The sequence below is a fragment of the Schistocerca piceifrons genome, chromosome 1 (assembly GCF_021461385.2).
Source record: "Schistocerca piceifrons isolate TAMUIC-IGC-003096 chromosome 1, iqSchPice1.1, whole genome shotgun sequence".
Taxonomy (NCBI): Eukaryota; Metazoa; Arthropoda; class Insecta; order Orthoptera; family Acrididae; genus Schistocerca; species Schistocerca piceifrons.
Window position 1 is genome coordinate 1,109,588,062 of NC_060138.1, and position 27,277 is coordinate 1,109,615,338.

The 27,277-nt window shown below is 42.8% G+C and overlaps 1 protein-coding gene across 3 annotated transcripts in view; it reads right to left on the reverse strand.

Moving 5' to 3' along the window:
• Nucleotides 1–2,430: 2,430 nt before the first annotated feature.
• The window catches only part of LOC124798990 (caspase-1-like), a 135,000-nt gene continuing 110,153 nt past the window's right edge, over nucleotides 2,431–27,277 (reverse strand). For all 3 annotated transcript variants that reach the window (XM_047262544.1, XM_047262537.1, XM_047262529.1), the window contains 2 exons: nucleotides 19,602–19,743; nucleotides 2,431–2,776 (listed from right to left, as the gene is read on the reverse strand). In XM_047262544.1, the coding sequence (XP_047118500.1) occupies nucleotides 2,505–2,776; nucleotides 19,602–19,743 (414 nt within the window). In that variant the 3' untranslated portion in view covers nucleotides 2,431–2,504. The remainder of the gene's footprint in view (nucleotides 2,777–19,601; nucleotides 19,744–27,277) is intronic.

Below are 27,277 nucleotides of genomic sequence, written 5' to 3' on the forward strand. Positions count from 1 at the left end.
AAAATATTACATGACACTTATTATTTTTAATTTTAATTTTTTTGTGGGGATTGGGGAAATTACCCACTTACTACATCCAAAAATTCGTCTAACGAGTAGAAGGAGGTGCCATTAAGAAATTCTTTTAAATTCGTTTTAAATGCTATATCTGTCAGACTTTTGATGGTATTAGGGAAGTGACCCAAGACTTCTGTGGCAGCATAATTTACCACCTTCTGAGCCAAAATTAGATTTGACATTGAGTAGTGACGATCATCCTTTCTCCTGGTGTTGTAGCCAAGTACACTGCTATTACTTTTGAATTCGTTCGGATTGTTAATAACAAATTTCATAAATGAATATACAGGGTTATTACAAATGATTGAAGCGATTTCACAGATCTACAATAACTTTATTATTCGAGATATTTTCACAATGCTTTGCACACACATACAAAAACTCAAAAAGTTTTTTTAGGCATTCACAAATGTTCGATATGTGCCCCTTTAGTGATTCGGCAGACATCAAGCCGATAATCAAGTTCCTCCCACACTCGGCGCAGCATGTCCCCATCAATGAGTTCGAAAGCATCGTTGATGCGAGCTCGCTGTTCTGGCACGTTTCTTGGTAGAGGAGGTTTAAACACTGAATCTTTCACATAAGCCCACAGAAAGAAATCGCATGGGGTTAAGTCGGGAGAGCGTGGAGGCCATGACATGAATTGCTGATCATGATCTCCACCACGACCGATCCATCGGTTTTCCAATCTCCTGTTTAAGAAATGCCGAACATCATGATGGAAGTGCGGTGGAGCACCATCCTGTTGAAAGATGAAGTTGGCGCTGTCGGTCTCTAGTTGTGGCATGAGCCAGTTTTCCAGCATGTCCAGATACACGTGTTCTGTAACGTTTTTTTCGCAGAAGAAAAAGGGGCTGTAAACTTTAAATCGTGAGACTGCACAAAACACGTTAACTTTTGGTGAACTGCGAATTTGCTGCACGAATGCGTGAGGATGTGAGGATTCTCTACCACCCAGATTCGCACATTGTGTCTGATCACTTCACCATTAAGAAAAAATGTTGCTTCATCACTGAAAACAAGTTTCACACTGAACGCATCCTCTTCCATGAGCTGTTGCAACCGCGCCGAAAATTCAAAGCGTTTGACTTTGTCATCGGGTGTCAGGGCTTGTAGCAATTGTAAACGGTAAGGCTTCTGCTTTAGCCTTTTCCGTAAGATTTTCCAAACCGTCGGCTGTGGTACGTTTAGCTCCTTGCTTGCTTTATTCGTCGACTTCCGCAGGCTACGCGTGAAACTTGCCCGCACGCGATCAACCGTTTCTTCGCTCACTGCAGGCCGACCCGTTGATTTCCCCTTACAGAGGCATCCAGAAGCTTTCAGCTGCGCATACCATCGCCGAATGGAGTTAGCAGTTGGTGGATCTTTGTTGAACTTCGTCCTGAAGTGTCGTTGTACTGTTATGACTGACTGATGTGAGTGCATTTCAAGCACGACATATGCTTTCTCGGCTCCTGCCGCCATTTTGTCTCACTGCGCTCTCGACCGCTCTGGCGGCAGAAACCTGAAGTGCGGCTTCACCCGAACAAAACTTTATGAGTTTTTCTACGTATCTGTAGTGTGTCGTGACCATATGTCAATGAATGGAGCTATAGTGAATTTATGAAATCGCTTCAATCATTTGTAATAGCCCTGTATATCTTGTGAGGCTACAGTGAAAATCTCTAGCTCTTTAAATAAGTGTCTGCAGGATGTTCTTGGATGAGCTCCAGCAATTATTCTGATTACACACTTTTGTGCAATGAACACTCTTTTACTCAATGATGAATTACCCCAGAATATGATGCTATACGAAAGCAGAGAATGAAAATAGGAGTGGTAAGCTAATTTACTGAGATGTACATCGCCAAAATTTGCAATGACCCTAATAGGATAAGTAGCTGAACTCAAACGTTTCAGCAGATCCTCAATGTGCCTTTTCCAGTTCAACCCCTCATCAATGCATACACCTAGAAATTTTGAATATTCTACCTTAGCTAACGATTTCTGATCAAAGTCTATATTTATTAATGGTGTCATTCCATTTACTGTGTGGAACTGTATGTACTGCGTATTGTCAAAGTTTAATGAGAGCCCATTTGCAGACAACCACTTAATGATTTTCTGGAAAACATTGTTTACAATTTCACCAGTTAATTATTGTCTGTCGGGTGTGATAGCTATACTTGTATCATCGGCAAAAAGTACCAGCTTTGCATCTTCGTGAATATAGAATGGCAAGTCATTAATATACATTAAGAACAGCAGAGGACCCAGGACCGAACCTTGCGGCACCCCATTCTTGATTGTTCCCCAGTATGAGAAATCACCAGTTTTTTGCATATCCATCAGCAAAAGCAACCGAAATATTGGAACAATTACACCATGACAATATAATCAGAAGGTTTTATTTAAGTTAAAGACTTAGTTCCAAGAAAATCAGATGAAAGAAAAGATGGAAGTTGGAGTTATTCCACATTAGGCAAGGCGTCCGGGGCAGCTGCAACAGGCGGCCACAGGTGTACCCGGCGCGTGAGGGAGGAGATGAAGCAGGGGCCCTGCACCAAGCCGTCCATACACGGCTCGGACGGGTCGCTGGAGCGGAACTCCTGGCCCACGATGCGGTTCACGTCGGTTAGCAGCGACACAACGTCCTTGTCGCCCGCGTGCTTTCCCAGCTGAGTACACAGCGTCTGGATGAACCACGAGCCTTTAGTGGGATGGCGGAAGGAGTACAGACCTGCGACATCACAAAATCACCGACGTAAGCGTGAGGCAGGTGCGTGTCACGCTACTTAAACATATTATGCTTGCTATTTCAACAGACAGAATGAAATTGACAGAGCAGTAAATTGCGCATTTTACATCATTTAATGACCCACAAAATACAAATAATTTAATATTTATGCGAAATAATATGTGATTTCCGGCGCAAAAGTTTTGGAACGAAGTGCTGAAATAAACTAAAAACCAGGAAATAATGAGGAGTTATTACTTTGTACTTCCACCGCGACGTTGTAACATTTGTTTCAGCTGTTTTCGCATGCTTTGTACAAGCTTCTGTAAGTACGAAATACTTAGATTTTTCCATTCTTCTTGCAGTCTTCTCCTGACCTCTTGTTAGGACCGTAGGGCGACTTTTCCAATATTTCTTTCTAAAGCATCCCATAAATTACCTATAGGATTCGTGTCCGGACTTTGTGGAGGAGGATGACATCTTTCGGACAGTCGTACAGGAGCCACAACCGTACAAATATAGGCGGTATGTTTGGGGTCGTTGTCCTTATAAAATTTGAAACAGTTTCCATTCCCATATTTTCTGCGCTCTTCTTCAAATTGTTCCTTAGAATCTGCAGGTATACATCTTTATCCATTGTTACGTCAATGAAGACCAGCTCACTCACTCCCTGGGCCGACATACAACTCCAAACTATAACTGGCACCTGCCATATTTCACTGTGGATTGCACAGTTTTTCCTTGCAGCTCTTTCTTGGGGTGCCGCCGGACCGTTATTCGTCCATCGGGTCCCGACATGTTAAACTTTTGATTCATCCAAAAATATTACTTGATTCCACCTCTCCATGATCTTGTTGATGTGTTTCCTTGCCAATAGCAGCCTCTTCTTCCTACTGGCAAGACTGATATAAGGCTTCCTTCTTGCAATTCGCCCCTGGTAATTTTCTCTGTACAGTAGTCGTCTGATTTTGCTAGGACTGGCCATCTCCCCAAACTCTTCCTCAGCCTCAATGGCAATTTGTGTAGCTGTGATTCGTGGATCTTGCTTAACCTTCTGCACTATTGCCCTCTCTTCTCTCCTCACAAATATCGTTGGACGGCCTGTCCGTGGGAGATTTTCTGTCCTGTCTTCATATTTATATCGACGGACGATCTTCCCTGTAGTAATTTTCCTCACATACAGTAACGTTGGTATTTCTTGGCACGTTGTTTCCTTTTCGACGTGGAATATTAGTAACTGTTCAAAAGTGCTGTTTTTACCTCTACGTACCATTTTGTACAAACACACTTGTGTTTCCTTTGAGCTCTCGACATCGCAGGAAGTAACGAATAACAGAGATATGCACACTGGCACTGTTGCCAACATTTGTCCCAAAACTTTTGAAGTACAGAGTTTCATAACACGCAGTAAGAAATGGGCCTTTTTCTGCTGTAAGCAAGCAAATATACGTGATTGCACTTTCCATCGCCCATAGTCACATGTACGACTTGCCGACGTACATCTTTATTTCAGTATTAACTACCCTAAATTCACACTGTGAACAATGTTTGTCCCAAAACTTATGAGAGGCACTGTACGTAACTTTTAACCCAGCGCGGCAAAGAACCCGGCTCACGCCCCGTGCCCTGACAGGAGTGCCACAGTTCTCAACCTGGCCGGCACATTTCCCACACCACCACGCTACGCTGTCTGATCGCTAGGAGGGGGAAAGGGGGGAAACAGCGAAGAAGTCAATTTGAATGGCAGTCCAGTCGCACTGCATACGACTTGCTTTTATATCTCACATTTCTCAACGACATAGTTACAAAAATTAAATTTTCAGTGTTATTTAATTATTTTTGGCGCGCTGAAGACATCAGATATTTTTTTTCTGATACGAACTGTCGGCTTACGGAAAGACTCAGACAATATCACAGATTTTCGCACTCAGGTTGCCATGTAATGGTGATTTATTTGGTGTCATAATCGAAAATACGTTTTTCATACACATGTTTTGATCCAAATATTGTAGCACATTTGCAGCCCCATTATGGAGACGTGGAAACTCTGCCTCAAGAAAACAATGTAGAGGCTCTAAACGATGTTAAAATTAAGGATATTTGTCTTCAAAACCGGAATTACCTTGCAGATCAAACAGTTGCATCTGAACACCCACAGGGGCGCTTTCAACTGGAACAGCAACGGTCCAGAAAACAGCTTGAAACCAGATAAAAGACCAGTGTCCTCAAAACGTTTAGGAAACTATCCTTAAAATTCGTTCAAGGTCACAATAAATTCTTCGAACCTCGCGTTCCTTAATGCCAACGGTCTTAGGGGAGAGGGCTGTCTTTGTCAGAATGTGTCCCTTCTGCGAGACGGTTTTCTTTTAAATGCATCCCCATCAAATTAGAGAGAAGTTACCTTGCAATAGTTTACTGTGGGCAGTGTGCAGTCAAGTCCACTTAAAATCTGAAGTCTCAAATCCAGTTCGGATGTTCTAATTTTCTTTTCTGCAATCCTTTTTCCTTGACAAAATTATCAATAGGGGCTTCTAAATCGGAAAATCGCTCCAAGTGTGCCTCTTGGAACATACTTTTCAGTAAAATATGGAGCCTCCATAATTTTCATTCAGTTTCATTAAAAACAATTGCAGCTGACGGTGGAATAATGAGTGTGACTTCAGAAATTTTACTGTTCATGTCTCCAAGTTCTTCAAACGCTCCATGCATGCAAGTTCATCACAAAGCGCTTCTTTATGTGCAGAACAATGAGTCCAGTCTGTAGACTGTTGTAAGTTTTTGTTCTTTCATTGTCTACTAAGCATTTACATTTTTGCTGCAAAGAACTGTCACACCATTTCATAGCACATGTGCAGTACCCGTCAGTTATGGGAACTGAGAATTCTCATCCCTCTCTTCTGTCGTTCCTATTCGTTTGAAAGGCTTCTGACGATAGATCGCTAGACTTCCTTTTTTTGTGCAGTCACTGGACCTGTGAACGTCCTTCATACCACGACCAAGTAGCGAAGGGTGAACAAGGCTGACACTACGATTTTGCCGAACTCAGATAATTGTGTCGACCGAAAAATGCCGTACTGCAATGCTAAGTGAAACGTGGTGCGGTTTTGGGTACCTCCGAGAAGTATGGAGCAAAGTGCGCGCGTGAAGTTTTGCAGAAAGTGCGCACCCACCCCATATAGCCCATCGTCTGATGGACAAATGAAAGAATGTCCTCGATATAAAGCCCATCATAACCCAGGCCAATGTAGGTGCGCCATCACTACGAGGCGTGTTGTGATGGATCACAGAAATCACAAGGTGCATAACATCACAGACAAACGAAAGTATGCCTTCACTATTGGACCTGTAATTCAACAGACCAATGAAAGCATGCCCACACTAGAGCCCTCAAACGGTAGATAAGGTGCCTCAAAGTGTGTACTCAGCGCAAGGCCTGTAAAACCACCGATCAATGTAAGCATGCCTTCGATACAAAGCCTGTCATATGAGGGATCAATGAAAGTTGTAACGTTCTCATATTTTTTCTGCTGTTGTAAATAATTCACCTTTCCTGTGCTAGGACAAAGACGAATGAGCGAACTCCATGAGTTGCGAATAAGATCCTTGTCTCTGTGTTTAATTTCATCTGTGATTGACGTACTTCTTATTTGCGGCATAGTAGCGAGCAGTTTGTGAAGACATCGTTATTTGCGGTAGATATGTATTTACCATGTTTTTTTCTTTTTCCTTTTTCCCGTCTGTTCATATCTCTTCGATGTTGTAGCGCATTTTTCGTTTGTCCTGTAATATAGAGATAAAAGTTGTTTTCTAGATGTAATATGTAACTGGAAATTATTTCTTTTTTGTAAGTAGATAAATATGTTTAGAGTATATTGATTGTGGAAAGCTTTAATTTTTTTGTTTATCGTTTACTGTAATAAGTTTGGTAGAAAATAGTTGTGTAAAGATATACGTAATTTACTTTGATGTTGTATAAACTGCGGGCGAGAGTATTGAGAGAGAGCAATATCGATAGTCGATCGAACAAAGCGGGGGTGTGTTGCTGGGTAGCTAGAGAGGCGGACACATGTTTTACTGTGGGAGTCGTGACTTTTACGAGCTGGTGAAGATTGAGTTTAGTGGCAAGCGATGTACGTTTTTAATGACTGTTTTATGCCAGGACGTGATATGATAATAGTGAGAGTAGAAACTGGGCGAAATAAACACTGAGACTGTGCCGTGAGAGGAAGTAACTATGATAATGCAACCGAAAATGGACGGTATTGTAGCTCTGTGACTATGAATTGAACTGCGCTTGTATTTTGACTGTGTTTTCGTACACTCAAGTACTGTGAACTTATGTATTTATGGCGGGCGCCCTTGTCCAAGTAGCAAAACATTTCAATACTTCTGGTAAATCAGTAATAGTCGTTCTGAACTTAGGCGAACTGTCTATTCTGTGGGAGTACATTCCAGCCCAGGACGGTTTTTCGCGATTGCTGCACTCATAATACGAATTGATTTTCTACAGAATTCGCGGTCGGCAAGTTTTATAAACTGTGTGTGGCTTGAATAAACTTAAATTGTGTGCGCCAGAAACATTAAAACTGTGCACATACGGACATCTGTAACAACAATTACATCGACCAGCCTGTGGCCTGCAAAACGCCACTGTAATCAGATTTGCAGCTTAACGAATACCACCGCCCGCCCGATTACGAGCAAAAATCATCAGCAGCAATCACACGACCGTGGGAGCAGATCTCAGCGTTTCGCCAGGAACAGCCAGCTGCCGTCGATATCGCGACCATCGTCACAACACACAAGGTAAGATTTAAAAGCAGCGCTCTCCTCTCGAAGACTCAAAATTATTGCAAACAATTTTAATTTGTAATTTCTTTTGTTTTTGGCTGACATTCGCATAACGTTTGTCTTCTTTAGAATAAAAGTGTTCTCCGCGTAGTGGAGCGTTCTATGCAGACATTGTTGACTTTGATTAGCAGTAGCCATTTCCCTTTTAATTATTTCCATTTTTTTTTTTTTTACATTTTAAATCCGCTGCCGCTGCATGGATATTTTTTATAACTTTTGGGGGGTATGTGTCTAAATTCGCGTGCCGTAACATTTACCAGAGGTACTGTAATGTTTTGCTAATTGGACAAGGGCCCCCACCATTAATTTCTTAAACGTCGACCAATAACTGTGAAGGTCGCTTGCTACTGGTGCTAACATTCTATAGTGGGTAATTCAATGGTGGGTAGCTGTCAAACCACATGGATTGCGATTACTTTGAATGAAAGTCGTGTAAAATTGTGGTTTCGTCACTCAACTTTGGTATTCTTTTGTCTATTGATGTTAGAAGCAATTTTTTTTTTTCTTTGGTCAATGTCATTAAATCTTATTTAATATGGTTATTCTATGCTAAACTGGGATAAGTGCACGGTCAGATATTGTGTTGGGAAGTAAAATTTGGAGAAACGTCTATTTAGATACGACTTGATTTTGACTGCATTACTTAACACGGTACTTCTCGGGTATTTTGGCGATACTTAGTCACAGTGTATAATCGCAGTCGTCGCAAGTTGAATGTTTCAGAGAAAGATATCTTTTATTTTGGAATATCGGAGAAAATACCTGGAATACTTTCTTATGAAGATAAAAACATATTTATAATACTTTCTTGTTATTTATATTGTGTATGAAACTGGGGACCTAGAAATGACGGAGAGGCTTCGTCCAGCCGTATCCCTCAGTGGTCCACAACCCCACAACAGCCCACAGCAGAACATCCACCCCACCGCCCCCCCATGCCGAACGCAGGGTTATTGTGCAGTTGGACTCCCCCCCCCCCCCCCCCCCCCCTGGAACGTCTCATACCAGACACGTGTAACCCCAAATGTTTGCGTGGTAGAGTAATTATGGTGTAGGCGTACGCGGAGCAGTGTTTGCGCAGCAATAGCCGACATAGCGTAACTGAGGCAGAATAAGGAGAATCAACTCGTATTCGCCGAGGCAGATGGAAAAACGCCTTAAAAACCTTCCACAGGCCGGCCGGCATACCGGACCTCGACACTAATCCGCGGGCCGGATTCGTGCCGCCAGGTTTCGAGAGGGTGCGTTTCTGGATGAGGTATCGAATGTATTACTTCCCCCCTACTTATACCTCCCGAGGAGATCACGAATGTAAAATTAGAGAGATTCGAGCGCGCACGGAGGCTTTCCGGCTGTCGTTCTTCCCGCGAACCATACGCGACTGGAACAGAAAAGGAAGTTATGACAGTGGCGCGCAAAGTGCCTTCCGCTACACACCGTTGGGTGGCTTGCGGAGTATAAATGTAGATGCAGATGTAGACCGGCACGCCTTCCCGCTCGGGAAGCAGCGCGTTAGACCGCGCGGCTAGCCGGGCTGCTGTTATTTACATTGATGGCAAGAACTTTGAAGAAATTTTAAATATGTGTTTTTAGTTTCTTTGTAATGAGAGAATTTGGTAATTGTTAGAATCTTTTTATGTCGTGCACTCTTTTCGTCAATAATTAGAGTGTGATTTGACGTAAACAGATGTAGCTCCGTCATAATAGCTGCTTGTTCCATCAACAGCAAAGTACGTACTGTATTTTGCTGCTGTTAAGTCGGCCATATACTACTTCGAATACTGCAGGGGCAGTTTCTGTTCGTGGACTATCGCCTGTATTTGTCACACTTACAGCACGGATGGTTAAAATGGTTCAAATGGCTCTAAGCACTATGGGACTTAACATCTGAGGTCATCAGTCCCCTAGACTTAGAACTACTTCAATCCAACTAACTTATGGACATCACACACATCCATGCCAGAGGCAGGATTCGGACCTGTGGCCGTAGCAGCAGCGCGGTTCCGGACTGAAGTGCCTAGAACCGCTCGGCCACAGCGGTCGGATAGCACGGATGGCTTGAAAATGGACACAGGTGTATGAAACTAGTCACCAGGTGAAAACACGAGAATAAAACTGCTGTGGATCCCTGGTCACTGAGATACAACTGGCATCAGACAAGCTGATAAGCTGGCCAAGACAGGTGTGACGATACATTTGTTGGACCAGAACCTACCCTAACCATACTAACGCAAAGGTAAAATCAAAACTACGTAGCTGGATCAGGAGGCAACATGTAGAATATTGTTGATCCAAAAGTAAAAACTTGGCAAGTTAATGAAGCCAAAGGCAAGTTTCACGAGAAATTCTGTAATCCCGGACTTGAACAAGGTATAAGTAGTGACTGCCCATGAGAACTTTGAGAAACACCAACATAGTATTACTATGGAGAAAGAAGCCCCTAAGTGTAAACATTGTGATGAGAGGGATGAAATCGCGACACACCTGAGCTTGCAATGAGAAGCGTTAGATGTCCAAAGGACGGGATATTCGTGTCATTAAGCTTGAAGAAATAGTGTCTAACAAGGAACTACTAAAGGGTTTCCTACTACATATTAAGGCTACTGGTTAGCGTTGCTGGTATCACAGGTAGCGAAACCACACAGTAAGCTAAGTTTCACTGTGGGCAACAATGGGCTTGACCACTGCTTTTTTTGTCTCCCTGTGCAAATCAAATCAATCACCGAACGCACTAAGTACAAGGACTGGTCATTACGAGGTTCATAGTATCACAGAAGAATGAAAGTATTACTTTGTTGTGAGGGCGGTCATACGACAAACGAAAGTGTGCCCTCACTATGAGAAACAGCCACTCCCACTGGAGGTTGGAGTCCTCCCTCGGGCACGGGCGTGTGTGTTGTTCTTAGAATTGGTTAGTTTAAGTTAGTTTAAATAGTGTGTAAGTCTAGGGACCGATGACCTCTGTAGTTTGTTCCCTTAAGAACGCATACACACACTCACACTGTGAGAAGTGTCATTAATGGACTGATGTCAGTGTGCTCTTGCTGCGAGTTCTGTATTTTGGCATACCAATAAAAGTGTGTCCTCACTATGTGCCAAGAAAAGAGTGCCCCCATTACAAGACACATTTAACTGTGGATTCATCACAGTGTGGCATTGTGGTGAGCGTACTGTAAGACCTTCGGTACACACACCCTCAGATTATTTGACTTGTCGCTCTCACGAAGTAGGCGAGTGTCAGCAATATGTCTCGTGGTCTTATTGTGCCGTTAGGTCAGACGATAGAAATGCCTCTTGCACGCTTAGAGTAGCAGATTGACGGTGGCCAACTTTAAAAAGAACTTGATTAATTTTCACCCACATTTATTAAAATAATAAAAAGCATAAAAATTACTTAACTAGGTTCTGGATGCTATTTACAATTGACAATCTGAAGTTCCTTTGGTATTGGTACGTTAATCTTATTCTCACATACACTCCTGGAAATTGAAATAAGAACACCGTGAATTCATTGTCCCAGGAAGGGGAAACTTTATTGACACATTCCTGGGGTCAGATACATCACATAATCACACTGACAGAACCACAGGCACATAGACACAGGCAACAGAGCATGCACAATGTCGGCACTAGTACAGTGTATATCCACCTTTCGCAGCAATGCAGGCTGCTATTCTCCCATGGAGACGATCGTAGAGATGCTGGATGTAGTCCTGTGGAACGGCTTGCCATGCCATTTCCACCTGGCGCCTCAGTTGGACCAGCGTTCGTGCTGGACGTGCAGACCGCGTGAGACGACGCTTCATCCAGTCCCAAACATGCTCAATGGGGGACAGATCCGGAGATCTTGCTGGCCAGGGTAGTTGACTTACACCTTCTAGAGCACGTTGGGTGGCACGGGATACATGCGGACGTGCATTGTCCTGTTGGAACAGCAAGTTCCCTTGCCGGTCTAGGAATGGTAGAACGATGGGTTCGATGACGGTTTGGATGTACCGTGCACTATTCAGTGTCCCCTCGACGATCACCAGTGGTGTACGGCCAGTGTAGGAGATCGCTCCCCACACCATGATGCCGGGTGTAGGCCCTGTGTGCCTCGGTCGTATGCAGTCCTGATTGTGGCGCTCACCTGCACGGCGCCAAACACGCATACGACCATCATTGGCACCAAGGCAGAAGCGACTCTCATCGCTCTTCATGGCGATGTACAGGAATATGGTAATCTTATTGGGCGCAGACTGAAACGTGATTATAGACTGGTACAGACAAATGTAGAACTTGTACAGACCGATGCAGACAAATGCAGACTGACTAATCGGAGGTCTGTACACTCGTTATAATACCTCACGTGTTCATGTATCACTGCGCGAGTGTGATCCACGAGGCGAAAAGGTTCTACGTTAGCAGCAATCTCACTGGTTGCGTTACATATTTATACGTGGATCGGCGGAAGCAGAATTTGGTCTGTCTCTATGGCAGCGCCATCTCGTAGTGCGGAGAAGGACGAGTGCTGCGCCTGTGCTGTTGTGGTTAATGGGGTACGCTCTAGTGGGAAAGTTGTGTACACGATGATTACGCGGAACTATGTACACAACAGGCATCACTATGAAGCGCATAATATCGCAGATCAACAAAAGCATTCCCTCGCAGCAATGGCCATCGTCTGAGAGTCCAATGAATGTGTTCCTGACTATAAAGCCTGTCATATGATGGAGCAATGAAAGTGTCCATCGCTAAGAGGCCTGTCAAATGATGGACCAATGAAATCAAACCCATTCTACGAATCGTAACTTTTTTTTAAGTTGTTCATTGTGAACTATAAAGAGTTACAAAAAATAACCTGGTCAACCAAAGTTTCAGTTACTTCCTTCTTTTATTGCTTCTTTGTCTTATTCCGTTTGGAGTGATGTAATATGCGAATACACCTCCACTGAAATGATCAGTCCCGGTCATGTTTCAGTTAATGCTCCTACCGGTTCTAGACTAACAACTGATAATAAAATGAAGTTAAAGAACTGTATTGCGGCATATCATACAATTGTGTAAAGAAACAGGTATAACCGAATACCAATAATAATAGTATCTCTACTACCCATCTCATAATATAAGAAAGCATCTTTCATTGTTGTGCATAGCTGGATGTTGCTTTTGAGATTAGAGAAATAATATCATATACACGCTTTTCTAACGTAACACTAACTCTACATTTTACGAGAAAAGTCATCATCAGTATCATCAGACATTAACTACTACATTAAAAGGTATTTCTCATCTGCATCTCAGGCGGTTCTTCTTCATGCTTATGTACGTTCCGCCGTCCTCCACACCGCCCAGGATTAGAAATCTCTTCACCCTTCAACTCACCTTCCACATACCCATCTAAGGCTCTTTTCATTCTTGTAATTACACTCAGTAGTTGTCTTGCTCTCCCACTACCCTCAGCATCTACTTATTTCTCACCATACCCATCTAACTTATTGCTTCCATCAGTCAAATACGTGAAGTATTAGTAAGAGCCCGCGATCGCTTTTTGTACTTTTTATCAAAACGTTCCATCAGGATAGAAATTTTAGTTTCCTTAATAACTTGTTTCGGCTACTACCATTATTGGACTCCATTAAAACGTGAAATGACAATTGAACATTAGAAACAAACTAAACGTTGTTGTCCAAAGACTGGTTTGTACAATTCTCGAAGCTACTCTATTCTGTGCAAGCCCCTTTATCTCCAATTAACTATTACAACTTACATCCTTTTGAACCTGCTCACTGTAATAGTCTCTTGGTCTCCCTTTACAGATTTTAGCCCCCACATTTCCTTTCAGTATTAAATTGATGACTCCTTGATGGTTCAAAATGCGCCTTATCATCCGATTCCTTCCTTTAGTCAAGTTACGCCACAAATTTCTTTTCTCTCCAATTCTATGCAGTGGAATTGGTTACACGACCTACCCATTTAATCTTCGTCTTTCTTTTATAGCACCACATTTCAAAAGCTCTTCTCTTATTGTCTGAGCTGTTTATCGTCTACGTTTCACTTCCAAACAAGGGCAAGCTTCAGACAAGTACCTTCAGAAAATAATTCCTGACACTTAAAGCTATATTGGATGCAAACATACTTCTCTCCTCCAGAACCGATTTTTTTGCCAATGCCAGTCTATATTTTACACTGATGAGCTAAAGTATTGTGACCACCCGCTTAACAGCTTGTTTGTCCGTCTTTGTAATGAAATACACCATTGATCCTGCGTATCAGAGATCAGACAGTTTGTTGATAGGATTATGGAGGTATGTGGCATTAGATGTCGACGCGCAGGTCATGTAATTCGAATAAATTACGAGCCTGTTACCTGCGTACGCGGCGGTGGCACCCGATTCTAACCCAAATGGATTCCATAGGATTTACATCAGGCTAATTTGATCGGCGAAATTTCAACGTGGGTTCAGTCTTAAGCTCTTCAAACCACTGAGGACAATTATATTAATGAAAGATGACACCGCCGTTGGGGAAGATACAAAGGGATGCGGGTGGTTCGCAACTATCAGCGGGTCTTCGGTTATTACCACAGGTCCTACGCAAGCGCAGGAGAATGTCTCCCGTAGCATAATACTGATCCCACCAGCCTGCGTCCGTGGCGGTCTGGACGTTTCGAGCGCCGTTCACCTCGATGACGGCGTCTGTGGGGGCGACCATCGACCTAGTGTAGCAAAAATGTGATTCGCCAGAAGAGCCGACACGTTTACATTGATCGACGGTCGAGCCCCGATGTTTGCGTGCCCACTGCAATCGTAATATGAACACGCAGGGGTGGTCAGTTGTACGATGGAGCCGTTTGTAGCAGCTCCAAAGGCTGATAGGGTTTTCTTCATTTTCCAACCACCTCTCTACAAAATAGTCGAAAAAATCAGAAAGCCTAGGAACATCCGGTGCCTGTGAATGTATCTCCAGCCTGCCATCACATACATCTTCAGGGCGTAGAAACGCCAGCGCAGCACACGTGCGAATTTGTTGTCTCACTTCCTCATTTTCTTTATATTCTCGAGTGAGTCCAAGATCCTGCACTTTCCTCCAGAAAGACTTTCTCGTGTGGAAATAGCGTCCATGCACTGAGGAAGTTGGTAAAGTACGTATAATTGCAGAAAGAGCTGCTGACTCAAAATCTACAGTCACACCTGCAGGGTTCCATTCTGGAATATTTTCCAGCACATTTCTGAAAAGTCGGATGTATGTCTCTCTCCTTTTATTTGGTAATAATGCAAATGCAACTGGTTCGATATTAGTCTCATTTTTATTACTTCCAAAATCTGCATGAACTGTATACAGGGTGTTACAAAAAGGTACGGCCAAACTTTCAGGAAACATTCCTCACACACAAAGAAAGAAAATATGCTATGTGGACATGTGTCCGTAAACGATTACTTTCCATGTTAGAGCTCATTTTATTACTTCTCTTCCAATCACATTAATCATGGAATGGAAACACACAGCAACAGAACGTACCAGCGTGACTTCAAACACTTTGTTACAGGAAATGTTCAAAATGTCCTCCGTTAGCGAGGATACATGCATCCACCCTCCGTCGCATGGAATCCCTGATGCGCTGTGCAGCCCTGGAGAATGGCGTATTGTATCACAGCCGTCCACAATATGAGCACGAAGAGTCTCTACATTTGGTACCGGGGTTGCGTAGACAAGAGCTTTCAAATGCCCCCATAAATGAAAGTCAAGAGGGTTGAGGTCAGGAGAGCGTGGAGGCTATGGAATTGGTCCTCCTCTACCAATCCATCGGTCACCGAATCTGTTGCTGAGAAGCGTACGAACACTTCGACTGAAATGTGCAGGAGCTCCATCGTCCATGAACCACTTGTGACGTACTTGTAAAGGCACATGTTCTAGCAGCACAGGTAGAGTATCCCGTATGAAATCATGATAACGTGCCCCATTGAGTGTAGGTGGAAGAACATGTGGCCCAATCAAGACATCACCAACAATGCCTGCCCAAACGTTCACAGAAAATCTGTGTCGATGACGTGATTGCAAAATCGCGTGCGGATTCTCGTCAGCCCACACATGTTGATTGTGAAAATTTACAATTTGATCACATTGGAATGAAGCCTCATCCATAAAGAAAACATTTTCACTGAAATGAGGATTGACACATTGTTGGATGAACCATTCGCAGAAGTGTACCCGTGGAGGGCAATCAGCTGCTGATAGTGCCTGCACACGCTGTACACGGTACGGAAGCAACTGGTTCTCCCGTAGCACTCTCCATACAGTGACGTGGTCAACGTTACCTTGTACAGCAGCAACTTCTCTGATGCTGACATTAGGGTTATCGTCAACTGCACGAAGAATTGCCTCGTCCATTGCAGGGGTCCTCGTCGTTCTAGGTCTTCCCCAGTCGCGATTCATAGGCTGGAATGTTCCGTGCTCCCTAAGACGCCGATCAATTGCTTCGAACGTCTTCCTGTCAGGACACCTTCGTTATGGAAATCTGTCTCGATACAAACGTAAAGCGCCACGGCTATTGCCCCGTGCTAATCCATACGTCGAATGGGCGTCTGTCAACTCCGCAATTGTAAACATTGCACTGACTGCAAAACCACGATCGTGATGAACACTAACCTGTTGATGCTACGTACTGATGTGCTTGATGCTAGTACTGTAGAGCAATGAGTCGCATGTCAACACAAGCACCGAAGTCAACATTACCTGCCTTCAATTGCGCCAACTGGCGGTGAATCGACGAAACTAAAATGAGCTCTAACATGGAAATTAAGCGTTTCCGGACACATGTCCACGTAACATCTTTTCTTTATTTGTGTGTGAGGAATGTTTCCTGAAAGTTTGGCCATACCTTTTTGTAACACCCTGTATATCTGTGAAAACTGTTTGCTACAGCACTTGAACGTGCCATCCATAAAAAAAGTCTCGTTTACTTCTTAGAGCCTCTCTCCCTGCTCTTCCACAAGAAACTATTATCCTGTCTCCTGATTTATCGTCGCTTAACAGGAAACTGCTGTCATCATCCATAGTTATTAGCTCTGCTTTAAGTTCAATCTGTTCTCTTGTCTCTGGGTCGCTCTCACTTCCCTGTGACTTTGCCCGCCCTCTTCGTTGTTCGCTGCTCTGGCATTTCTGTCACAAAGTCGTACCCTCGATTATGCAAGCTACCTAACTCCTCTGAATAGATTTTAGAAATAAACGTATTTTCCTCTCGTGCCGTCTTTTTTGCCTGGTTCAGAGTCCTCTGTACTTCCAACCTTGCGTCATCCAGAGCTCCATATTGATGCTGGTGTGAAAAGAGCACTGCAGTATTCTTGGTTTTAAGCTATCCGCGGTAAGGTTTCCGTGTAAGAATAACCTTCATAGCGGCAACTAGGCTTACCACGAATTGTCGTTGAAACTTCCATATCACAACTATTGAGATGGTAATATCCAAGTGGCACGATGTGAAGTCTACGAAAACTAGAGCGATACTAATAGGCTGACGGGCCTGTGCGGGCGGAGTTCGGCCGAGTCCAGGGAACAGGTAGAGCAAGATGATTAGGACGGTCCGGATGCAGCTAGGGCGGGACACAATGGACGCAGGTACGAGGCAGAGGGTTGGCAGATTTCTAGTGGGGCTTGAAAACTTTTAACAAATTTACGAGTATATGCGTTGTTCAAACTCGTGCCTGTGGTAAAGAGACTGCAACAATAATAGTACAAACTGTGATTTTTAGTCCGCAGCTCGTGGTCGTGCAGTAGCGTTCTCGCTTCCCACGCCCGTGTTCCCGGGTTCGATTCCCGGCGGGGTCGGGGATTTTCTCTGCCTCGTGATGACTGGGTGTTGTGTGATGTCCTTAGGTTAGTTAGGTTTAAGTAGTTCTAAGTTCTAGGGGACTAATGACCATAGATGTTAAGTCCCATAGTGCTCAGAGCCATTTGAACCACTTCTTGTGATATTTAGTTGAATGTGCCATCAAGTCCTATAAAAATTCTCACTCTGTGGCTGATACAGAAGGTGTCAGACGTTAACTGTTAGTTAACGCTTTTTTTATCTCGTTGTCTGAGTAATATTTGTTTTTGAATTTTTTGTCATTATTTTGATGACTCAACTGTTAGATTTCCAAGACAATCAAAGCTCACTGACAGATGTCAGAAAAGACAATATTACTACTACTTTCATTGGGTTCTTCTTCATTTGCTCTTTCTTCAACTAATACACTATATGCTTTTGCATAGCCGTAATGTGGAAGATATTCTACGTTTTCTTTAAGTCCTTCAGTTTGATCAAGAACTACCTCCCTAATAGGTTCTTAATTTTTGTTAGTCTCTTCAATTTTTTGATCATCTGCAAATGCATTCTTGAACTATAATATTTTTGAGCCTTCTTTCCTGTCCTTTGGGTCGAGTGCTTCTCTGACGTAAGTTTAACAAATTTCAGCATTGAACCAGCCAACAAATAGACCTTCAAAAACCTGACCACAATTTACTTGTTCATTTATTTATTTATTTATTTATTTTGTGCTCCGCTTGGGCAACATCGCTGTGTATATGTTCTGAACCAAATTTCTGCATAAATTAACAGAATTTTTTTTTACTTTTAATCAGTAAGGGCGGAGAATTCATACATTCGGTCTGCTACGGAGCCCCATGTTCAACAGTGCGACAATTAGGTCAGTTTCTTTCTTTCTCTGTGAGGTTTGTAATGTTTTAACTCCGAAACAATTAACTGAAGTACGTAATCGTTTTCTGTTTCGTGTTTTCTGTTTCATGGCGCCAGGTGGGGACAGTGGAGAGCAGCGTCGTATACCGTACTTCGTTCGTAACTGGCCTGAGAGCGACGATCGCTGAAAATCTACAGCCGACAGCGAGCCCACAAATGTAGATGCGCCGGAACTCGCCTGGGTCGTTGTCCCGTAATTAGTGTACATATTTTAAAAAGGAAAACGTTTCATTGTAGCTGTATATACGTCCATCTGCCGACCCATTCACAGCATCGAACACGTTATCGTTGACTGCGGCAGAAACTTTTGTAATGTACTGTGTGTGATTTAATGAGAAGAACACAATGAAGTCGAGTCACAACATTTTTTTTTTTTTTAAATTGTGTATGGCGAAGGAAAACTGCACTGTTGAATTTTAAACTTTTGTTAGTAAAAGCATCAAAAAAGTATTAATGAACCTCTGAAGCAGTGATCTTGCGTAAACTAAAATGTGCCGTGAATGATTTTAACGAGATAAAAGTAATTTCAAGTTATGTAGTCACATCCTTTCAATTTTACAAAGATACTAACAAACACGACCATGAATAATGAAACTTTTATAAGTCAAAATTTCATTAATAATAACTCGGTTTAGAAACGTAAGCTGTGGAACATCGTTGGAGCAAAGAGCTCAGACAGTCGATATACGGATTCACAGGTACAGTAAACTATGACGAAAAGAATTTTCTGCAACAGGTAGATGCCTCCTCCCATTAGATTAATTCCGCGCGAGCCCAGGTAGAACCTTTTAACGAACAGTTACGTGCCTGGTTTTCTGAGTAACGTTTGCAGGAAAAAATACCTCTGAATAGTAGCCACCTTGAACCACAGCAGTGAATACGCGGAGAGAGAGAACACCCAACTCCACTACATTCTGTCAACCGAGAAGGGCGTACAGCTACTTAAATACGCATTATATGTTAACTTCCTGATTTGCCACTCCCAAAGATTTGCAATGATTCGATGTACAAATGTTGCTGAAGAAAGTTGTTGTGGGAGTTCATGAATGTGTTTTTACCTGTTCAGATTCTCAGCAGTACGGACGCAAAAAAATTTTTTAAGTTCTTATTGTTTCTTCACCATGTGCTATACTTATCATTCGCGTAGTACTTATAGATGGGCAGAATTGAGCTGCATAGAATAGATATATGTTTGGTAAACTGATTACTCTTAATAAAAACAAAAAAAAAACAGACGTTCTAGTAGTTGACATGGTACCACACCTTCGAATGTGGAGTAGGCGATGAGGAAGTCAGCGAACGATGGCACCTGGAAGCTGGCTGGGATAAATGCAGCAGTATCTGTTGCGTCACCGATGGAATTTCGGACAATGGCGCCAGAGTCCCTGGTTCGACCTTTGCACGCCTGCAATCAACAGATCGTATCTCAACCACGTATCTACATCTGCATCTGTGTATATTACCTCGACAACACTATAAAGTGGTTGACAGAGGGTACTTACCCACAATAGAAGAAACGTTCAAGAGTGGGATTAAAGTTCAAGGAGAAAGGACATCAATGATAAGCTGATTTGATCCATTAAAAATGGTTTTTGAAAGCCTGCGACTGTAGATACAATAGGTTTGTTTATAATTTCGTTTTGAGGTTTTTGTATTTATATATAGCTTTCATTGCCTGGCTTGGCACTAATAATCTGATTTGATCCATTATGAATGGTTTTTGAAAGCCTGCGACTGTAGATACAATAGGTTTGTTTATTTATATTTATTTATAAACAAACCTATCAATGATAAGATTCGCTGATGCCAATACTGTCCTCAATGATAGTGAAGAAGAATTACACGATCTGCTGAATGGAATGAACTGTCTAAATGAGTCCAGAATTTGGATTGAGAGCATATCGAAGAAAGACGAAAGTAATAAGAAGTAGCAGAAATGAGAGCAGTGAGAAACTTAACATCGGGGTCGATGATCACGAAGTAGATGAAGTTAAGGAATTCTGCTACGTAGGGAGCAAACTAACCCATGACGGACGGAGCAAGGAGAATATAAGAAACAGATTAGAACTGGCAAAAAGGGCCTGACTGGCCAAAAAAAGACTGCTAATATCAAACAATGGTCAGGATTTCAGGAAAAAAATTCTGAAAATTTACGTTGGGAGCACACCATTATATGGTAGTGAAACATCGGCTGTGGGAAAATCAGAACAGAAAGGAATAGAAGCATTTGATATGTGGTGCTAGATAAGACTGTTGAAAATTAGGTTGACTGATAACGTATGCAATGATGAGGATCTGCACAGAATCGGTGAGGAAAGGAATAGATGGAAAACACTACGAAGAAGAAGAGATGACAGAGGGATAGAAAAACAATTAAAATCGCTCAAAAGAGGAAAGGCCGCTGGACCTGATGGGATACCAGTTCGATTTTACACAGAGTACGCGAAGGAACTTGCCCCCTTCTTGCAGCGGTGTACCGTAACTCTAGAAGAGCGTAGCGTTCCAAAGGATTGGAAAAGGGCACAGGTCATCCCCGTTTTCAAGAAGGGACGTGGAATAGATGTGCAGAACTATAGACCTATATCTCTAACGTCGATCAGTTGTAGAATTTTGGAACACGTATTATGTTCGAGTATAATGACTATTCTGGAGACTAGAAATCTACTCTGTACGAATCAGCATGGGTTTCGAAAAAGACGATCGTGTGAAACCCAGCTCGCGCTATTCGTCCACGAGACTCAGAGGGCCATAGACACGGGTTCCCAGGTAGATACCGTGTTTCTTGACTTCCGCAAGGCGTTCGATACAGTTCCCCATTGTCGTTTAATGAACAAAGTAAGAGCATATGGACTATCAGACCAATTGTGCGATTGGATTGAAGAGTTCCTAAATAACAGAACGCAGCATGTCTTTCTCAATGGAGAGAAGACTTCCGAAGAAAGAGTGATTTCAGGTGTGCCGCAGGGGAGTGTCGTAGGACCATTGGTGTTCACAATATACATAAATGACCTTGTGGATGACATCGTAAGTTCACTGAGGCTTTTTGCGGATGATGCAATGGAAAATTGTACTGAAATGCTGGAGGATCTGCGGCGAATTGACGCATGGTGCAGGGAATGGCAATTGAATCTCAATGTACACAAGTGTAATGTGCTACGAATACATAGAAAGAAAGATCCTTTATCATTTAGCTACAATATAGCAGGTCAACAACTGGAAGCAGTTAATTCCATAAATTATCTGGGAGTACGCATTAGAAGTGATTTAAAATGGAATGATCATATAAAGTTGATCGTCGGTAAAGCAGATGCCAGAATGAGATTCATTGGAAGAATCCTAAGGAAATGCAATCCGAAAACAAAGGAAGTAGGTTACAGTACGCTTGTTCGCCCACTGCTTGAATACTGCTCAGCAGTGTGGGATCCGTACGAGATAGGGTTGATAGAAGAGATAGAGAAGATCCAACGGAGAGCAGCGCGCTTTGTTACAGGATTATTTAGAAATCGCGAAAGCGTTACGGAGATGATAGATAAACTCCAGTGGAAGACTCTGCAGGAGAGACGCTCAGTAGCTCGGTACGGGCTTTTGTTGAAGTTTCGAGAACATACCTTCACCGAGGAGTCAAGCAGTATATTGCTCCTTCCTACGTATATCTCTCAAAGAGACCATGAGGATAAAATCAGAGAGATTTGAGCCCACACAGAGGAATACCGACAATCCTCCTTTCCATGAACAATACGAGACTGGAATAGAAGGGAGAACCGATAGAGGTACTCAAGGAACCCTCCACCACACACCGTCAGATGGCTTGCGGAGTATGGATGTAGGTGTAGATATAGATGTAGACAGGGTGGCAGGACATCTGTTAAGACATCAGGGAATATCTTCCATGGTGCTGGAGATAGCTGAGAGTGTAAAACCTTTAGAAGAAGAAAGAGATTGGAATCCATTCAGCAAATAATTGAGGATATGGAGTACATAATTGAGACTAAGAGATTGGCACAGTAGAGGAATTCGTTTCGATCGCATGAAGCCAGTCAGAGGACTGATGAGTCAAAAAAAATTCTTCATTGATCAGTCTCGCTTCGAACTCACTGTCAGCCAAGAGTGAAAGTCTGGGGAGCCACTTCACTTCATAGCAGGGCCCCGTTGGTTGTCATTCGCGGCACTCTTAAAGCACCGCCGTACGTCGACAACATTCTATGCCCCGTTTAGTTGACGTTCGTGGAAAGCCATCCTGGGTTTACGTTTCAGCAAGATAATGCCCGCCCGCATACAGCAAGAGTTTCTCGTTTTTTCTTTGTGCTTGTCAAGCTCTACCTTCGCCAGCAAGATCACCAGATCCCTCCCAAATTCAGAACATTTGGAGCATTTCAGGTCCCTCCAACTATCTCCTTTTGACGATCTAACGAGCCAGTTGAACAGAATCTGACACGTTATCCCTTATGTGGACAACCAACAACTCTATCAATGAACGTCAATGTGCCGGCCGGGGTGGCCGAGCGGTTCTAGGCGCTATAGTCTGGAACCGCGCGACTGCTACGGTCGAGAGTTCGAATCCTGCCTCGGGCATGGGTGTGTGTGATGTCCTTAGATTAGTTTGGTTTAAGTAGTCCTAAGTTCTAGAGGACTGATGACCTCAGAAGTTAAGTCCCATAGTGCTCAGAGCCATTTTGAACGCCAAGGCAAATAACTGCTTGCAGGAGGTTCAGAGCGGGACCAACGCACTTTATTATCGCACATGATTCAGAGTCTGTTGGTTTAGAAATGTGGACGCAACATTGCTTTCTCGACAAATAGAGGTTTGCAAAAAAAACTTTACTTAGCGGTCCCTGTATTTCCTTACCGCTAGAATTCAGACGGTGCGGTATTCTGGTTATACATGTATACACAAGAATATTTTTCTTCTTTGCACATAACAATACCTTGTTAAAGTTTATTATTTTGCCTCAGCACATATTTTTGCAATTAATCGTTTTATTCGTTTGTGCTTCTTATTGTCGTAGTCATTTTAAAGGAAAATTATTTTATTCGTTTTGTATTCTCTTTTGGTTTGGGACAAGCTGGCGACTATAATGAGGGAAAAGGAGTGGACTGCAAAACCAGAAGACTTATAAACATTATATCTTAATCAAAAATTTTCAGTTAAATTGAGAGGAGAAAGTGCAAACTGGATCAGACTAGGAAAAGGAGTAAGACAAGGATGCTGTTTATCACCTACTCTTTTCAACCTCTACTTGGAAAATATGATTGACCAATGCTCATTAAATGACAAAGGAGTAGAAATTGGAGGAAGAAGAGTAGGGTGTTTGAGCTTTCCTGATGACATGGTCCTTCTAGCCACAGGATTTGGTGGACACCATTGCAACTAACGGAAAAAAATATGGAATGAAAATTAACACAAATAAAACATAAGTATTGGCACTAGGAGGAAATAAGGAAATAAAAATTATGCTGAATGGAGAAACACTAGAACAGGTGAAAAATTTTAAGTATCTTGGAAGCAGGGTAGACACCGACTGGAAGTGCACCACAGAAATTAAAACAAGGATTGCAGTGGCAAAAGAGGCGTTTTATAAGAAAAGGAGAATCTTCTGCAGCGGCCTGGACAGAGAACTCAGAAAGAGACTCATAAAATGTCTTGTATGGAGTGTTCTTCTATATGGCGCTGAAACATGGACTATGAGGAAAAAAGAGAAAGGCTGGAGGCTTTTGAGATCTGGACATGGCGGAAGATGGAAAGAATAAGTTGAATGGACAGAGTAAAAAATGAAGAGGTACTGAGAAGAGTGGGAGAGAAAAGACAGTTACTAGATGTAATAAAGAAAAGAAAAAGAAATTGTATTGGGCATATATTAAGAAAGAATGACGGACTGATAAAAACAGTTTTAGAAGGTTATGTAGAAGGGAAAAGGAAACGAGGAAGGAAGAGATTCCAGATACTGGATGACATGATGGACGGTACAACATACAGCAGCCTTAAGAAGAAAGCAATGGATCGCAGAAAATGGAGAGGCAAAGGACCTGCTAATATAGTAGATAACTGATGATGATGATTCTCTTTTATAATGTCCTTGCCTTTAGACTACGTACAATTTTTTTCTATTTAAGACCCGAAAATGTATGTCACACTGTTGTATTACCGCTTCAGTTACGTGTTTCATACGGCTGAGCGATTATCGCATTCCTCCACCTATATACTACCTCAGTTGTGCCCTCCTTGACGACCAGCCATTCCGATTCAACATTAGACTACCCACGCCAGGGCAGGTCCTTCAGCTTTACCGCCACAGACGTGTTTCTTCTTAACATCAGTGTTCCCCACCAAGGTTATTAAATATGTTTTTCAATGTAATTTTGCCGTGTGTCTGTTTTTTACATTTTATGGCAACTGTTTTTAACTGAAAGTGAAGGAAGTCATGTGTCGTATGTACAAAAACTTCCATTTTATTTTCGCCTTAAAATTTTTCTAATTCATTGTGTATATCTCACATTTATGTTTATTATTCTTTCATCTTATTTACATTTTCTTCTCGAGGCGTTGACATGGGGAAGGGAGTAACTCATGAAGGCAAATTTGAGAGGAGAAGCAAAACACTGGTTTGACATTATGAAAAATGAAGTTGTATTTACCAAATGGTTATATATTTACAGAAAGCTGCACATTTTATAAGAAATATAATTATGGTGTACAAATATTGTGGTGAAATGCGCGATATTTGACCTCCATGTAGTCCAAAATCACCAAGAAGTTTTTTTTTTAATTCTAGCTGAATTTACCCTTTTTCAAAATTTCGTGCTCCCCCCACGGTTACATTTCATTGTATGAATCTTTTATTCGTACAATGGACAGCTTATCCCTCACAATTCTATTCCAAGAAGCAGAACTGACCTTAACTAGTTCTGCATGCAATAATATACCGCATGCCGAGGTGAAATCATAGAAATGTTCCTCCGACATCTTAACAACATTGAATGGCTGTAAATGCTGCGCTCCTCTAATCATATCAGCTATTTTGTGAGGAGTCATTGGTTGTGAAATCTTCTTTGTCTTCTCTATTATTCCGAAATCTGGGAGACAAGGCATCTACGAATACTCCAATACTAGAAGTCACAAATTGACATTTTCAACCATGCTGTTGTCCACTGAGTAGGTTAAATCCGTCAAAACCATCCAATTTTTATTTTGCCCCGCGCATTTCGCACACCACACGGTCAGAGATACGTGAATGAAACAAGTTTGGGAGTCATTTTGTCGTTCTAACAACTCCTAGTAACGTTACTATCGAATGAATAACACAGTAATGAACGGTTGGTTACAGAGTAAACGCTGGTATCTCTGTGGCTTCTTGACTTACTTCCAAACCCACGCCAGCTCACTTGGTGTTACAAGTGCCATCTCGCATCGTTCGTAAGAACGCAACGGCTGACAACTTCGACATTCTGCTTCTTCTGTGCCACTGGCGACATGTCTCACTACCTTTTCGATAATAAATCTGAAAAATGATTTGTTTTGACTTACTACGTTTCCCATGTCAGTACCTCAAATATTAATAATAAAGAAAAAAATGTTTAAAACACTATTGAAGATTTCATTCATTCTGAAGGAGATATCTCTAGTGGTACTGAAACCTGGACAAGGCCTATTACGAATGAACATCATTCAACCAATTGGCTGTATACACTGAATAGGCAGAAGATGACGACCACCTACCTAGTAGCTGTATGTCCACCTTTGGCATGGATGAGAGCAGCGATTAGTCGCTACAGTGCAGCCTTGGTAGGTCTCTGGAGAGGGTTGGCACCACATTTTCACATACAAATCACCTAATTCCCGTAAATTCCGGGGAGATGGACGATGGGCACGGACACGACGTTCAGTCACATCCCAGACGGATTCCTACGGCGAGTTGGAGGCCAGCACATCACTTGGAGTTCATCAGTGTCTTTCTCGAACCGATCCATCACACTCCTGCCCTTGTGGCATGGCGCATTATCTTGTTGAAAAATGCCATTGCCTTCGGGAAACAAGATCATCTTGAAGGGGTGTACGTGGTCTGCGTTCAGTGTACGATACTGCTTGGCCGTCATGGTACCTTGCAAAGCTCCACTGGACCAATGGATGCCCATGTGAACGTTCCCCAGAGCATAATGGAGCCGCCGCCAGTCTGTCTCCGTCCCACAGTACAGGTGTGAAGTAGCTGTTCTCCTGGGAGACGACGGATTCGCGCCCTCCCATCGGCTTCATGAAGAAGGTATATGAGCCGTAGTAAAATTTGCTGTTTTGAAGAGCGCGCCGCAGTGCGTAGTGTGAAGCAGTCGCCTTCCGTTTCGGGCGTGGCACCGCTGTGGCAATCGCAGCTTTGGTGTGTGCCTCTGGTGGGAAAAGGGAAAAGTTGCCTGTTCACGTGCATTTAAGGGGCGCTATGAGCTCGGTAGAGGCCCCCTCCCTCCTCGTGAGCGGCTTCCCCCTCCTACTCACCCCACCACTCTTGTGCCCCCTTTCAGTGTCTCTGCACTCCCTCCTGCCCTGTCTTCCCTCTTCATCTCCCGCCCCACATGTCTCCTGCCTCTTCGTGTACCCACTGATGCCCTTCCACTCTTCATCCTGCTGCCCCTAGCTCTCCCCTCCTTTTTCATCCTCTCTGACCTTTCCCTTGGCAGGTTCCACCTGGCAGTTTTATATTCTTCGTTGTGTGTGCTCCAAGTGGGTTTTAAGTTTGTTGTTCTGGTGTGTTTTTAATACTGTGGCCGACTTTTAACCTGTGCATGTCCATTCAGTGTCTTCTATGTGTTTTAAGAGTCGTCACCTATGTTTCTTAACTTTCTGGTGACTTTTTTAACTGTCCTCCATGACCATCTCCATGTCAGTCTTTTTTACCTCCATTTTCCCCTATTAGTCTGTTTTAAGTTCCCCTTTTTTATCGCCTTATGTATGT